The sequence below is a fragment of the Cetorhinus maximus genome, chromosome 14, assembly GCF_964194155.1.
Source record: "Cetorhinus maximus chromosome 14, sCetMax3.hap1.1, whole genome shotgun sequence".
NCBI lineage: Eukaryota > Metazoa > Chordata > Chondrichthyes > Lamniformes > Cetorhinidae > Cetorhinus > Cetorhinus maximus.
In genome coordinates this window covers 56,179,304-56,194,793 of record NC_135892.1, presented here as the reverse complement: position 1 = coordinate 56,194,793, position 15,490 = coordinate 56,179,304, and the positions used below count along the sequence as shown (strand labels likewise).

Here is a 15,490-nt window from a genome sequence, read left to right as displayed (position 1 = left end):
GCCTCTTCACCTCACTTTCCTCTTTTAAGATGCTGGTCTTGGATCAAGCTTTTGGTCATCTGTCCTGCTATCTCCTTCTGTGGATGGGTGTCAAAAATGTTTTATTGATGTTTCTCTTATTAAGTTCCTTGGAACATTTTATTATGCTACATGAGCCTTATGAATGCGAGTTGTTCTTATTGATGAAAGGCATATAGTTCTTCCTAAATACGAGGAAACAGAGACACATGCCTGACCCTATATCACCAGGGAGTGAAGATACTCACCCATAAACTGCATACCAACAGTGTTTGCTGATACAAATCAGTACGAGTCAGGTCCCTCTCCTCAGTTCTGCTTCTGCTCAAGTCCCACCAATACCGGACCAGACCTGGCTCCACTCCCTTGGATGCTGCCTCTATTGCTAATAGAAGTGATTCTGTACACTGCATACTGTAGCTGGGAATTCTTGCAAGAACAATAGTTTTTATCTATAGTGTGAAGTAGCCAGAAACCTTTCTAAAGATTGGTAGCAGTGTCATTCTGGTCTGTTATTGAAGCGCTAAATTGGAATTAAGGAAACAGAGAAAGGGAAATGAAAGGTAATGAAAGGGGTGAAATGAATGATATTGAAGTAAGATGGCATTGCAGGAGGGCGAATGGGTGGCAGTGAAGAGGGAGAATGGATGGTGATGAAGATGAAAGGGAAGGGAAAGGATGGCAATGAAAGGAAAAAGGAAGGAAGGAAAATGGAAAAGAAAGGGAAGAACTCAGAAGTTGGAAGTGATACCTTGGTAAGGGGAGGAAAAGAGGGGAGAAGCTTGAAAGGGCTGTGGTGGGCGGGGGGGGGGGGGGGTGGGGGGAATGCAAGAAGGTGCCAATATTACCTGAGAGAAAGTGGAGAGAGAGAAAGTGCCAGTATTAGCTTGGAATGGGCAGTGGAAGAGTGTCAGCTTGAACGGTGAGAGTGAAAGAAGAATATGAGCTTGAACTGGTTGGAGGGGAGATGAGTGCAAGAATGCAGGGGAAAGGAGGAGGAGAAGTGAAGGTCTATGTCAAATGGTGAGCAGTTGGGTGGGATAATGTCTCTGTGAACTCGGTCAGGAGGAGTGGGTGAAATGGATCTCTTGAAAATCTACATGTCCGTTTGCTCCAGTTTGTTATACAAAGAATTTATTAATTGTAAAAAAAAGTGCTTAAAATTAACCAGGATGTATTAGCATGATGATGTCAAATTTTACAATCTATTAGGAGAGCTTCCCCCAGACTCTCCAGGAAAGAATCAGCATTAATTTTTATAATACTATTTTATAATTTTATAATACAGAATGCTATTTGCAGTTAGGGAAATTGATGATTAGTTGGCACTAACTTTTTCTATTTCAGTACAGATAAACTATTGCAGTCCTTAAAAGAGTAAATGGTGACCTGGAAATACATTTCAGAGTGAGGAAATAGAAACATAGAAAATAGGAGCAGGAGTAGGCCATTCAGCCTTTCGAGCCTGCTCCGCCATTCATTATGATCATGCCTGATCATCCAACTCAATAGCCGGCTCCCGCTTTCTCCCCATATTCTTTGATCCCTTTCACCCCAAGAGCTATATCTAACTCCTCCTTGAAAACATACAATTTTTTGGCCTCAATTACTTTCTGTGGTAACGAATTCCACAGGCTCACCACTCTCCGGGTGAAGAAATTTCTCCTCATCTCAGTCCTAAATGATCTACCCCGTATCCTCAAACCACAGTTTGGTTCTGGACTCCCTCACTATTGGGAACATCCTTCCTGCATCTACCCTGTCTAGTCCTGTTAGAATTTTATAGGTTTCTATGAGATCCCCCCTCATTCTTCTGAACTCCAGCGAATATAATCCTAACCGACTCAATCTCTCCTCATATGTCCGTCCCGCCATCCCAGGACTCAGTCTGGTAAACCTTCGCTGCACTCCCTCTATAGCAAGTACACCCTTCCTCAGATAAGGGGACCAAAACTGCATACAATATTCCAGGTGTGGTCTCACCAAGGCCCTGTATGATTGCAGCAAGACATCCCTGCTCCTGTACTCGAATCCTCTCGCTATGAAGGCCAACAGACCATTTGCCTTCTTTACTGCCTGCTGCACCTGTATGCTTACCTTCAGCGACTGGTCTACGAGGACACCCAGGTCTCGTTGCACATTTCCCGCTCTCAATTTACAGCCATTTAGATAATAATCTGCCTTCCTGTTTTTGCTACCAAAGTGGATAACCTCAAACTTATCCACATTATACTGCATCTGCCATGCATTTGCCTACTCACTCAGCTTGTCCAAATCACACTGAAGCATCTCTGCATCCTCCTCACAGCTCACCCTCCCACCCAGCTTTGTGCCATCTGCAAATTTGCAGATATTACATTTAGTTCCCTCACCTAAATCATTAATATATATTGTGAATAGCTGGGGTCCCAGCACCGATCCTGTATGTGACATTTCCAGCATTTCATGTGGTAATTTATAACTCAACTGATTTTCAAATGTTGAAAGTTCTACTTTCATTTACATTTGTTTGCCTCCTGCATCAGGAACTCAGGACTGCACCAAGAGTGTTGAAAAATTGTATTACTCACTTTTCAGACATCTGAGTATAAGGCTCATGGCATGGATTTCGGGGATAACATCTATATCCACCATGATAGTTCCAACACTTCTCTTGTTCCTCACAAACACTTCCTGCTTCACATTCATTTATATCTGTTTTAGGGAAATAAAAATTGAACATCTGAAAATATCAAGTTGGGGCATGATGATTATCTCTGCATTACAATAAATCCTTGAAAAGCTATCGATGCAGTGATCATGGGTCAGTTGTAGTTAGCAATTGTTGTAAAGGCAGGAAACTCTTTCGAGTTACCAACAGTCACAGATTGCAACTCTTTCGAGTACAATCACAGTTCTTGGTTTCCGGGAGTGGGACGTGAACCCACAACCCTCTGATTCAAAGGCGAGGGTGCTATGAAATGAGCCAGAGTCAAGACATTGCAATTCTATAAAGATTGATTGGATAACAATGGCACCAATTTGAGGTCTGTACCCATTTCGAGAAATACGGAGCTGGTAATGCTAACAGTTACCAATTGAAAAGAGTATTTCCTTAAGGTGGTCCCTCATTCACTGGGCTACTCTTTTCCAGCATTTTTCCTGGCCCTCATTGCTTCACATTGATAAAGTCTAATTTGATTAAAGTTCTGATTCTTAAATCCTGCTCTGTACTGAGTCTGATGCTTATTACCACGTCTTCACCAGCCTCCACTAGCTCCCGGAATTACAGGAAAATCTGATCTTAATGGCAGCAGCTCATTTGATTTTCTTATTTCTTGCAGCTGCCCAACTTGAGAGGCTGATTGGCTGCTGGGTGGGAAATGCTGCCGTACAAGGCTGCAGCTTGGGAGAGACTGCAGGGGAAGCGAATGCAATGGGTGAGATGTCGGTTGCAGGGGATGGGTTGACTGTACACGGGGACAGAGGCAGATCACTGTAGGGATGCCGAGGGTGGGGTAAGCACTCCTCCATGATGTTTTGCTCCACTGAACAAGTACAAGTGGTTTTTACAATTATATAAAAGCAAAATATTGAAGTTGCTGGAAATCTGAAATAAAAACAGAAACTACTCTAAATACTCAGTAGGTATGGTAGCATCTGTGGAAAGAGGAGCAAAGATAATGGCTGGAATATTTCATCCCCGTTGGCGTAGGGTGTCATGGCGGGTGAAAATGGACAATATGGCAGGAAGGCCAAAGATCGGTTTCACGATGTTGTGACACCAGTTTGCGATCGTCCGCTCCACCCGTCAATGGCGGGCTGCGTTTCCCATCACCGGATTCGGGAATGTAATTTTACTACACCTGCATATAATTACAATCCCTGCCCGCTGGAATCATCCCCCTCCGTGCTCCATCAGCTGGGCGTATTTCACACTGCACATAAGCGATATGCACCTGGTGAGCTGTGCTTCGCTTGGGACTTCGAGGTTTGTTTGCCTACCTTGCCCACTTGCTGTCATCAGCGCCAGGCTTTGCAGGCAGCACCACATCACTTCAAGAGGGGCTCACAGGCTGGTCTCTGCTGTGCTTTCTACCTGGAGAACTGGAGATGTGAGGTCTACACTGCTTGCAAAGATGTGCAGTCCAGAGAGATATTTTTCTTTTGGGAGTTATAGCAAATTAGTTTAAAAGCATTCAGTGAGCCCTGAAAGGTTATAAAAACCCATTTACTTCATCAAATCTAAAAGGCAGTTGTAAATGAGGGATAATTAATCTACAGGTCATTTGAAGACAGCCCAGAGCAGGCTGCATCATTATGGAGATGGGTAGAGTTTAAGGAGATTCTCTGTTTTCAACTTATACAGGTGTTTGTTGGGAGAGGTTAGTTGCAGTTTGGACCTCGTGTGGTTTCCAGATCACTGAGAGAAATTAGCCAAAATAAATGACAGGTAGACCTGCGCTGTAAGCACAATAAAACACTAACATCATCATTGACCGCGTGGAAGGCAGATGATGCTTAATCTCAGTTTGAATCTTGTGAACAACATAAACTGGAAGATTGCCCAGTTTGATGCTAGTGGGCGAATCTACAGTAGGCCTCACAGTATCTGGCTGCAATGGAAAGTAATTAGCTGAATTAACTTGGAAGTATCAGGAAATTAACCAGAACAAGGGACTGAGGCCATAGAACCATAGAAAAGTTACAGCACAGAAGGAGGCCATTCGGCCCATCTTGTCCATGCCAGCCCGAGGACACCCAGGTGCCCTTTCTAATTGCACCTTCCTGCACCCGGCCCATAGCCCTGCAGCTGACAGCACTTTAGGTGCAGATCCAGGTATTTTTTAAAAGAGTTTAAAATTTTTGCCTCTACCACCAACTTGGGCAGCGAATTCCAGACACCCACTACCCTCTGCGTAAAAAAGTTCTTCCTCATGTCCCCCCTACACCTTCTGCCACTTACTTTGAATCTATGTCTCCTGGTTCTAGAATTCTCCATCAAGGGAAACAATTTTATCCTGTCCACTCTATCTATTCCCCTCATAATTTTGTACACCTCAATCAAGTCACCTCTCAGCCTTCTTTGTTCCAAGGAAAATAACCCCAACTTATCCAATCTCTCCTCGTAGCTACACTTTTCTAACCCTGGCAACATTCTTGTAAACCTCCTCTGCACTCTCTCCAGAGCTATTGCGTCCTTCCTGTAATGTGGTGACCAGAACTGCACACAATACTCCAGTTGTGGCCTCACCAGTGTTTTATACAATTCCAACATTATATCCTTACTTTTATATTCTATACCTCTGCCAATGAAGGAGAGCATTCCATATGCCTTCTTTAGAACCTTGTCTACTTGAACTGCTGCCTTCAGGGACCTGTGTACTTGTACGCCAAGATCTCTCACTTCATCTACCCCTCTTAATATATTCCCATTTATTTTGTAATCCCTGTAACTGTTTGACCTCCCTAAATGTATGACTTCACACTTCTCTATGTTAAAATCCATCTGCCACTTTACCGCCCACTTCACCAACCCATCTATATTGTTTTGGAGATTATGGCTATCCTCTGCACTATCCACTACTCGGCCAATCTTTGTGTCATCTGCAAATTTCCCAATCGTTCCCCCCACGTTCACGTCCAAATCGTTAATATATAACACAAACAGCAAGGGTCCCAACACCGAGCCCTGTGGAACACCACTTGAGACAACTTTCCATTCGCAAGGGCATCTATCGACCATTACCCTTTGTTTCCTGTTACAAAGCCAACCTTTTATCCAGTTTGCCACATTACCCTGAATCCCATGGGCTTTTACTTTCCTGACCAATCTGCCATGTGGGACCTTGTCAAATGCCTTGATAAAATCCATGTACACAACATCCACTGCACTACCTTCATCAACCCTTCTTGTCACTTCCTCAAAGAATTCAATCAAATTTGTGAGGCAAGACCTTCCTTTAACAAATCCCTGCTGACCATCCCTGACTAGTCCATGCCTTTCCACATGACAGTTAATCCTATGTCTCAAGATTGATTCTATTAATTTGCTCACCACTGATGAAAGACTAACTGGCCTATAATTGTTTGGCATTTCCTTTGATCCCTTTTTAAACAATGGAACTACGTTTGCATTTCTCCAGTCCTGCAGTACCTCCCCTGTATCTAGTGAAGATTGGAAAATCAATCAATATCATCTGCTATCTCCTCCCTGACTTCCTTCAGCAGCCTCGGAAACAATCCATCTGGCCCTGGCGACTTATCAACTTTCAAGGATTTCAACCCTTCGAGTTCTTCCTCTCTCGTTATGACTATCCCGTCCAATATCTTGCAGTGATCCTCCTGGACTACTATATCTACATCCTCCCTTTCCTTTGTAAACACGGAGACAAAATATTCATTCAAAACCCTTCCCACAGCCTCTGCATCTACATGACCTCCATGTCAAAAGAGGCTAAATGAAAGTTTTGCCTCTGAGAATAGTTGGAGCTGAGAAAAATTCTCAAGAGGACTGTGGCATACTTATGGGTGGTCCCTACAGAAGGAAATAACTTTAAGATTGATGTGTCTTATAAGAGAATTCTTGGGGGATGTAGGAAGTAAACCTGAGCACCTAACATATATAGTTATAAACCATATCGTTAAAATAATAGTGCCTGTTTTGTTTATATGCAATAAAGTTTGTTTTGTTAAAAAGAAGTGAAATCTTGAGGGGTAGTTCAATTGGGTAAAATGAGATGTTCAGGTTTCTTTTTTAATATTAACGGTGCCTAACAGGATGGCAACACTATAGTGTACTATACTTAGATTTCCAGAAGGCATTTGACAAAGTGCCACATCAAAGGTTCTTGCACAAAATAAAAGCTCAAGTTATAGGGAGTAACATACTGGCATGGATAGAGGATTGGCTGGCTAACAGGAAGCAGAGAGGAGGCATAAATATGTCTTTTTCAGGTTAGCAAGATGTAATGACTGGTGTGCCACAGGGATCAGTGCTGGGACCTCAACTGTTTACAATTTATATAAATGACATGGATGAATGGATTGAAGGGGTGTTGCCAAATTTGCCTTTGACACAAAGATAGGTAGGAAAGTAAGTTGTGAGGAGGACATAAAGAGGCTACAAAAAGATATAGATAGGTTAAGTGAGTGGGCAAAGATCTGGCAAATGGAGTATAATGTGGGAAAATGTGAAATTGTCCATTTTGGCAGGAAGAATAAAGTGAGGCATATTATCTAAATGGTGAGAGATTGCAGAGCTCTGAGGTGCAGAGAGATCTGGGTATCCTAGTGCATGAATCACAAAAGGCTAGTATGCAGGTACAGCAGGTAATTAGGAAAGCTAATAGAATGTTATCATTTATTGTGAGGGGAATTGAATACAAAAGTAGGGAGGTTATGCTTCAGTTGTACAGGGCACTATGAGACCACATTTGGAGTACTGTGTACAGTATTGGTCACCTTATTTAAGGAAGGATGTAAATCCCATTGGAAGCAGTTCAGAGAAGGTTTACCACACTAATACCTGGAATGGCTGGGTTGTCTTATGAGGAAAAGTTAGACAGACTAGGCTTGTATCTGCTGGAGTTTAGAAGAGTAAGAGGTGACTTGATTAAAACATATAAGATCCTGAGGGGTCTTGACAGGGTGGATGTGGAGAGGATGTTTCCTCTTGTAGAAGAATCTAGAACTAGGGGTCACAGTTTAAAAAATAAGGGACCACTCATTTAAAACAGAGGTGAGGTGAAATTTTTTCACTCAGAGGGTCGTGAGTCTTTGGAACTCTCTTCCTGAAAAGGTGGTGGAAGCAGAGCCTTTGAATATTTTTAAGACAGAGGCAGATAGACTCTTGGTAAGCAAGGGGATGATAGGTTAACAGGGGTAGGTGGGACACAGATTTCAGGTTACTATCAGATCAGCCATGATCTAACTAAATGGTGGAGCAGGCTCGAGGGGCTAAATGGCCTGCTCCTGCTCCTTGTTTGTATGTTTGTATACACTATATACAGTATAGTATATAATACTACAGATTTAATAGTGGTGTAATATATTGACATGGAACACAGGCAGATCAAGGGATGTGGTGTAATAATGTAGCAATTACTGTGGAAATGGTTCTTGATTATAATAGTAACCAATTTTCTTTTGATGCGGAAATACATCAAAAGGGCCAATGTATTATTCTGGTAAACAGCCTGCTAGTGGAATGCTCAAAGAAACTTGGGTATGTTCGTAAAAGGATCACAGAAAGTTAGCATGCAGGTACAATAAGCAATTAGGAAGGCAAATCGGAACATAGAAATATAGAAAAACAGCAGGCTAAACGGTGGTTAATAGTTACAGTGTTGAACTAGAAACAAAAAAAAACTGTGAATACATAAAAACAGAAGAGCACAAGAAATAGGAGTAGACCATGTGGCCCATTCAGCTTGCTCCATCATTCAATACGATCATGGCTGGTCTTGGGCTTCAACTCCACTTTTTGCCCCCTCCCCATAACTCTTGATTCGCTGAGAGACCAAAAATCTGTCTATCCCAGCCTTAAATGTATTCAACGATGGAGCATCTACAGCCCTCTGGGGTACAGAATTCCAAAGATTCACAACTGTTTGAGTGAAGTAATTGCTCCTCATCTTAGTCCTAAATGATTGGCCCCTTATCCTGAAACTGCCCCACTGTTTTAGATTCCCCGACCAGAGGAAACAATCTCTCAGTGTCTACCCTTTCAAGCCCATTCAGAATATTGTGTGTTTCATTGAGAATGCCTCTCATTCTTCTAAACTCCATAGGCCCAATGTACCCAGCCTCTCATCATCGGAAATCCCACTCATACCAGGGACCAATTTAGTGAACCTTTGCTGTACTGCCTTCAATGCAGGTATATCCTTCCTTAAATACGGCGACAAAAACTGCACATAGTATTACAGATGCAGTCTCACCAAAGCCCTGTGCAATTGTAGCAAGACTTCTTTATTTCTATATTCCAATTTGCCTTCCTAATTGCTTATTGTACCTGCATGCTAACTTCCTGTGATCCTTGTACGAACATATCCAAGTTTCTTTGAGCAGCAACATTTTTCAAGTTTCACACCTTTTAAAAAATATGCTTTTCTATTCTTATGACCAAAGTAAATAACCTCACACTTCCCCCCACAGTATACTCCATCTGCCATCTTGTTGCCTACTCACTGTCTATATTTCTTTGTCTATATGTCTCTATCAAGTCTATACGTCTCTATTAGCCTCTCTCTGTCCTCCCTACAGCTTACATTTCCACCTAGCTTTGTGTCAATAACAAACTTAAATATACTACTCTCTGTCTCTTCATCTAAGTCATCAATATAGATTGTAAATAGCTGAGGCCCCAGCACTAATCCTTCTGGCAATCCACTAGTCACAAATTGCAAACTTGAAAATGTCCTGTTTATGTCCACTCTCTGCTTCCTGTCCATTAACCAATCCTCTGACCATGATAATATATTACCCCCAACTCCATGAAACCTTATCTTGCCTATTAACCTTTTCTGTGGCACTGTATTGAATGCCTTTTAGAAATCCAGGTATACTACATCTGCTAGTTCCCCATTATCTACCGTACTAGTTACATCCTCAAAAAAAAAACTAATAAATTTGTCAAACAGGATTTCCCTTTTGTAAAACAATGTTGACTAGTTCTAATCATACTATACTTTTCTAAGTGCATTGTTAAGACTTCCTTAATAATGGGTTCCAGCATTTTCCCAATGACTGATGTTAGGTTAACTGGCCTGTAGTTCATTGTTTTCTCTTTCCTCCTTTCTTGAAAAGTGGAGCAACATTTGTCAACTTCCAATTTGATGGGGCTGTTCCGGAATCCAAGGAATTTTGGAAAATCGTAGCTAGCACATCCACTATCTTTGCAACTATTTCTTTTAAAACCTTTTAGAGCTCTTTTAGAATCTACATATGAACATACAAATTAGGAGCAGGACTAGGCCACTCGGCCCTTCTAACCTGCTCCACCATTCAGTAAGATCATGGCTGATTTGACTGTAACCCCAACCCCACATTCCTGCCTACCCCCGATAACCTTTCACCTCCTTGTTAATCAAGAATCTACCTCTGCCTTAAAATATTCAAAGACTCTGCTTCCACTGCCTTTGGGGAAGTGAGTTCCAAAGACTCAGGACCCGCTGAGAGAAAAAATTTCTCCTCATCTGTGTCTTAAATGAGTGACCCCTTATTTTAAAACAGTGACCCCTAGTTCTAGATTCTCCCACTAGAGGAAACATCCTCTCCACATCCACCTTGTCAAAACCCTGCAGGATCTTAAAGATTTCAATAAAGTCACCTCTTACTCTTCTAAACTCCAGTGGATACAAGCTGTCCAACCTGTCCTCATAAGACAACCTGTCCACTCCTGGTATTAGTCTAGTAAACCTTCTCTGAACTGCTTCTAACACATTTACATCTTCCCTTAAATAAGGAGACCAATACTGTACAGAGTACTCCAGATGTGTTCTCACCAGTACCTGTACAACTGAAGCATAACCATCCTACCTTTGTATTCAATTCCCCTCACAATAAATGCTAACATTCAATAAGCTTTCCTAATTACTTGTTGTACCTGCATATTAGCCTTTTGTGAGTCATGCACTAGGATACCCAGATCCCTCTGAATCTCAGAGCTCTGCAATCTCTCACCATTTAGATAATATGCCCCTCTTTTTTTTTTCCTGCCAAAATGGACAATTTCACATTTGCCCACACTATACTTCACTCACTTAAACTATTTCTGCCCCTTTGTAGCCTCCATATGTCCTCTTCATAATCACTCTCCGACCTATCTTTTTGTCAATAAATTTAGCAACCATATCATCTATCCCTTCATCCAAGTCATTTTTAAAAATTGTAAAAATCTGGGGCCCCAGCAATGGTCCCTGTGGCATTCCACTCATCACTTCCTGCCAATCAGAAAAAGATCCATTTATGCCAACACTCTGCTTCCTGTTAGCTAGCCAATCTTCTATCCATGCCAATACGTTGCCCCCTACACCATGAGCGTTTATTTTTCACAATAACCTTTGATGTGGCACCTTATCAAATGCCTTCTGGAAATCTAATCACAGTACATTCACTGATTTCCCTTTATCCATAGCACATGTTACTCCTTCAAAGAACTCCAATACATTGGTTAAACGTGACTTCCCTTTCACAAAACCAAGTTGACTCTGCCTGATTGCCTTGAATTTTCCTAAGTGCCCTGTTATAACATCTTTAATAATAGCTTCTAACATTTTCCCTATGACAGATGTTAAGCTAACTGGGCGTATAGTTTCCTGCTTTCTGTTTCCCCCGCTTTTTGAATAATGGAGTTATATTTGCTATTTTTCAATCTAATGGAACCTTCCCTGAATCTAGGGAATTTTGGAAAATTAAAAACAACTCATCCACTATCTAAATAGCTACTTCTTTCAAGACGCTAGGATGAAGTCCGTCAGGACCTGGAAATTTGTCAGCCCGTAGCTCTAACTATTTGCTCAATACCACTTTCCTGGTGATTATAATTTTCCTGAGGTCCTCCCTCCCTTCCATTTCCTGATTTATAGCAACTTCTGGGTGTTACTTGGGTCCGCTATAGGCTATATAAGGCTGATGCAAAATACCTGTTCAATTCTTCTGCTATAGCCTTATTTTTCATTATTAATTCCCCAGATTCACTTTCTATAGAACTAACTCTTTTATACATAACAGCTCAGCCAACAGTTGGAGAGAGAAAGACAGTTGAAAGTTTGGACTCATTCTCTGCATCAGAACTGAAAAATAGGAGGTGAACAAGCATACTTTCCAACCTTTCTTTCCCTCTCTTTATTTGGAATCATAGAATAATTTATCTTTCTGCACCTGATTTGACTGAATTTATCCCCTCTAATTCAGCCACCTTTGCAGATTTCTTAATCTATAAATTTTATTGAATAAGAGACACTGTTGGTCCCTTTATTCAACAAAGTCCAAGATGCTCCATTGCCCTCACTGCGCTGTTATCATGCGTTTCCAGCAACTTTGTGGGCAAAATATTTTAAAACAAAAACGTGTACAAACAAGTATAACTAATGGGACACTTCATGTGATGCCTCACACTGCAAAATCTGGCCCAGTAAGTAGGTTTATGGTTAACTTTAGTAATTTCTTTGATAGTTTATTTATGTAACATCTTACAAATTAACTTGAGCTGCATATAGTTAGTGGCATGAAAAGCGATATGACAACTGAAAGAGGATGAAATATAAATTCCTGAATGATAGTCACTAATAAATTCAATAAGGAATTCAGAGAAGTTAGCATGTGGAACTTGCTACCACAAGGACTAATTGAGGCAAATAGCAGAGATCCATTTAAGAGGAAGCTAGATAAAGACAGGGAGAAAGGAATAGAAGGTTACATGATAAGGTGAGATGAAGTAGGGTAGAATTAGCCTTGTGTGGAGCATAAACACAAGCTTGGACCAGTTGAATTGAATGGTCTGTTTCTGCACTTATGCATTCTATGTAATTCCATATAATTTGAATAATCAGTTTTGTGGTATTTGCTGTTTTTGAATGGTAGCTTTGAAAAATTGAGCAATCTTGAATGTTCAATTTTGTGTTGATTCCTTATTGATGACTGAGTGTTTTTATTGTAAATACAACACTTTTGACTAGTTCATATTTAGTCAATTGGACATTGGAATCTATCGGAATGGTTAAATTAACTTCTGGTAATTATCTAAACTAATCTGAATGTTGTAATTTTAAGGACTTGTGGTACCTTTGAGGTGTGATGCTTTGAGGCATTATTATGAAATAGAGGCAAGCTAAATGCAAGACATAATTTTAGATTTTCAACATCCAAAATAACATTAGTTTTTCTAATACAGGAAAGAAGAAACTATTGCTTGGATTGCCTTACCTTGGCACATTCTTGAACCCAGGAGTTTGTATCCCTCTGGACAGAGGCATGAGTATCGTCCTGGTTCATTTATACATTGATACTGACACATGTAGCTCGAATAGGCACATTCATCAACATCTGCATTACAAGAGATCAAAAAAATACATAAAATTTGCAGCATAAGTTCATATTTTCTTGCTGATGATATTGGAACATGAGCAGTTGTAAAATCTGAGCCATGTCAACTGTAACCATGAAATTTATTGCAGCTAAATCTTTCAAAACTTCTTTAAGTACTGAGATATACAGATGCGCTCTGGATGAGAACTGGATTAGTTCATGCCAATACAGTATGGATAATGTTCTGAGGTTTTGGCAAGTAGTGGGGTCTTTACTCTGCATCTAACGACTGTATACATCATCTGCTTCTACTTGGTATTGCAACTGGGTGAGAGGAGTAGAAAATTATTCCATTGACATCCTGGCATTTTCGGTCAAATTTCATCAAAGCAAATAAGAAATTTAATCTGTGGGAATAAACATTGAACCAATTAATGAATCCTAAGAGATTGAAAAGCAGTACCTGTAGGTACAATGCCAGAGTGTTTATAGAATAAGATCATATGTGGATTTTTCCCAAAGGCAGTGTGTAAGAAGGCTGTGGTTTCCTTCAGAAGCAGTGAGTGAATTATATCAGTTGTTGGCACTACATCTGCGGTCGCTTTCTAGCAGGGGTACAGTTTTTTCAATGGCTGTAATGGTAAGGTAATAGGAGATTTCTAGGCTGCCTCAAGTGTTGTAAGTTATGTAAATCAGTGGTTATATTTTGTGAACGTTAAGCTGATGAATGATGCCAACCAAATCATTCTGCATCTGAATGCATGCTATCTAGAAGCTGCTATGATTCCTTTGCTCTACAACGATCAAAGATACCTGCATTATTCAGCAATATTAAATCTGGGAAAAGAGAAGTGACTGATGACACCACTCCTTCAACTGGGAACTGACCGCGTCTACAGGTTCACTGAAGCCTTGTGAACTGCTCACATTAGTATATGGAGCATTGGCATTCTAAAACTTCACTTCTGTTACTTGATAGGCCACAGCTCATCCTACTGTACAGTGCAGCAAGTGTGTCAATAATTGTAAAGGATGAAGAACGAGAATGGAAGCCACCATTTCCCTGATCATGACCAAAACACCAGTAGAATAATAAAGAGGCAAAGCACAACCCATGCCAATTTTACAGGGGCAACCCTCTGGCTCATTGGGTGAGAAGAGATTGAGGCCACTGCTTTCTTTCTTCAGCTTTTACTTACACCCAGCTCACTCACTTACTGGCACAAAGGAATACAATGAGATACCAAACTATATAAAACTCATTTTGCTTAACGTTACATTTCCATGGTTGTCATTTTGATACCATTTGGAACATTTGTCCTGCTGATCTTTCTTTAGGTGTGGCCATTGAGGGAAAGTCACCAGTTCTGAGTGGGACTCACCTCAGAGTAAAAAGAAAATCTTGTATTTATATATCACCTTTCATAACCTGCCAAAGCACTTTACAATCAATGAACTACTTTTGAAATGTAGTTACGTCATGTAGGAGACACAGGGCAGATTTTTTCCAGCCATCTGGGGGTGGACTTGGAGTTGGGGAGACCTGTAAAAGGTGAGGGAAGATGTGGAGTGGAGTAATGGAGTAGTGGACTGTCCATCGTCTTCCTGCCGCCATCGTGTCAGTGGCGGGGAAGATGGCAGACAATCCTCGGGGAAGATCGCACAAGCACATGGGACTCAACCTCTGAGAATCTTCTAAGAGGAGAAGATTCCACCCAATGTCTTTATAGCTCTTATGAGGCCAAAACATTGGACTCTGTGTCTGCAACACTGACATACACAAGCAGATATTCTGTTGGTTGTATGCATCATTAAATGGCCAAAATGGCCTTCTCATTTTTATGAATGAACAATAGAGGAGGAAGACGAACTATTGCATATTGGTTGTAATAACTGCAAAAATGGTCTTACATGTTGAGACATCATTCAGCAATTACCTCTGCATGTAACTTTGTCTGGATTTAATTCATAGCCTTGGTCACACTGGCAGATGAATGAACCCACAATATTAAAGCATTGGTGATCACATGGCGCACTTGTCTCACACTCATTAACATCTAAAGGGGAAAAGAAAAAATGTAATTATCATTCAAAATCTCAGCAAGATAATCTTTTCCAGTAAAATTACAAAAGGATTTAATGAACCTGAAAGTGAAATGCTACAGACCCATTTTTCCAAGGTCCATTTGAGCAGACTGCCTTTCAGCTCTTTCACAAACTTCTTTCCCAGCACCCCTATCAGTTCACTTAAGTACATTTCAGTTGATATACTTTAAAAAAGCTGGTGCCGTTACGAACATGGAGAGTGCTGAGTGGGTATTCGACCCTGTTACATTGGTGAAGCAGCATGACTGGTAGGGAGCATTCCAATGCATTTACAAGCTCATAAGAAAGCACCTGGGGTGCAATTTCAGACTAAGGTGAAAATCACTCTGGAGATGCTTGATCTGGGAATGGCTCA

General features: G+C 40.9%; 1 protein-coding gene across 4 annotated transcripts in view; it reads right to left on the bottom strand.

Annotated features, from left to right (window-relative positions):
- LOC144689662 (EGF-containing fibulin-like extracellular matrix protein 1) overlaps window positions 1-15,490 on the bottom strand; it is a 186,154-nt gene that overhangs the window by 14,962 nt on the left and 155,702 nt on the right. For all 4 annotated transcript variants that reach the window (XM_078556927.1, XM_078556929.1, XM_078556928.1 and 1 more), the window contains 3 exons: window positions 14,967-15,086; window positions 12,928-13,047; window positions 2,589-2,712 (listed from right to left, as the gene is read on the bottom strand). In XM_078556927.1, coding sequence (XP_078413053.1) covers window positions 2,589-2,712; window positions 12,928-13,047; window positions 14,967-15,086 — 364 coding nt within the window. The remainder of the gene's footprint in view (window positions 1-2,588; window positions 2,713-12,927; window positions 13,048-14,966; window positions 15,087-15,490) is intronic.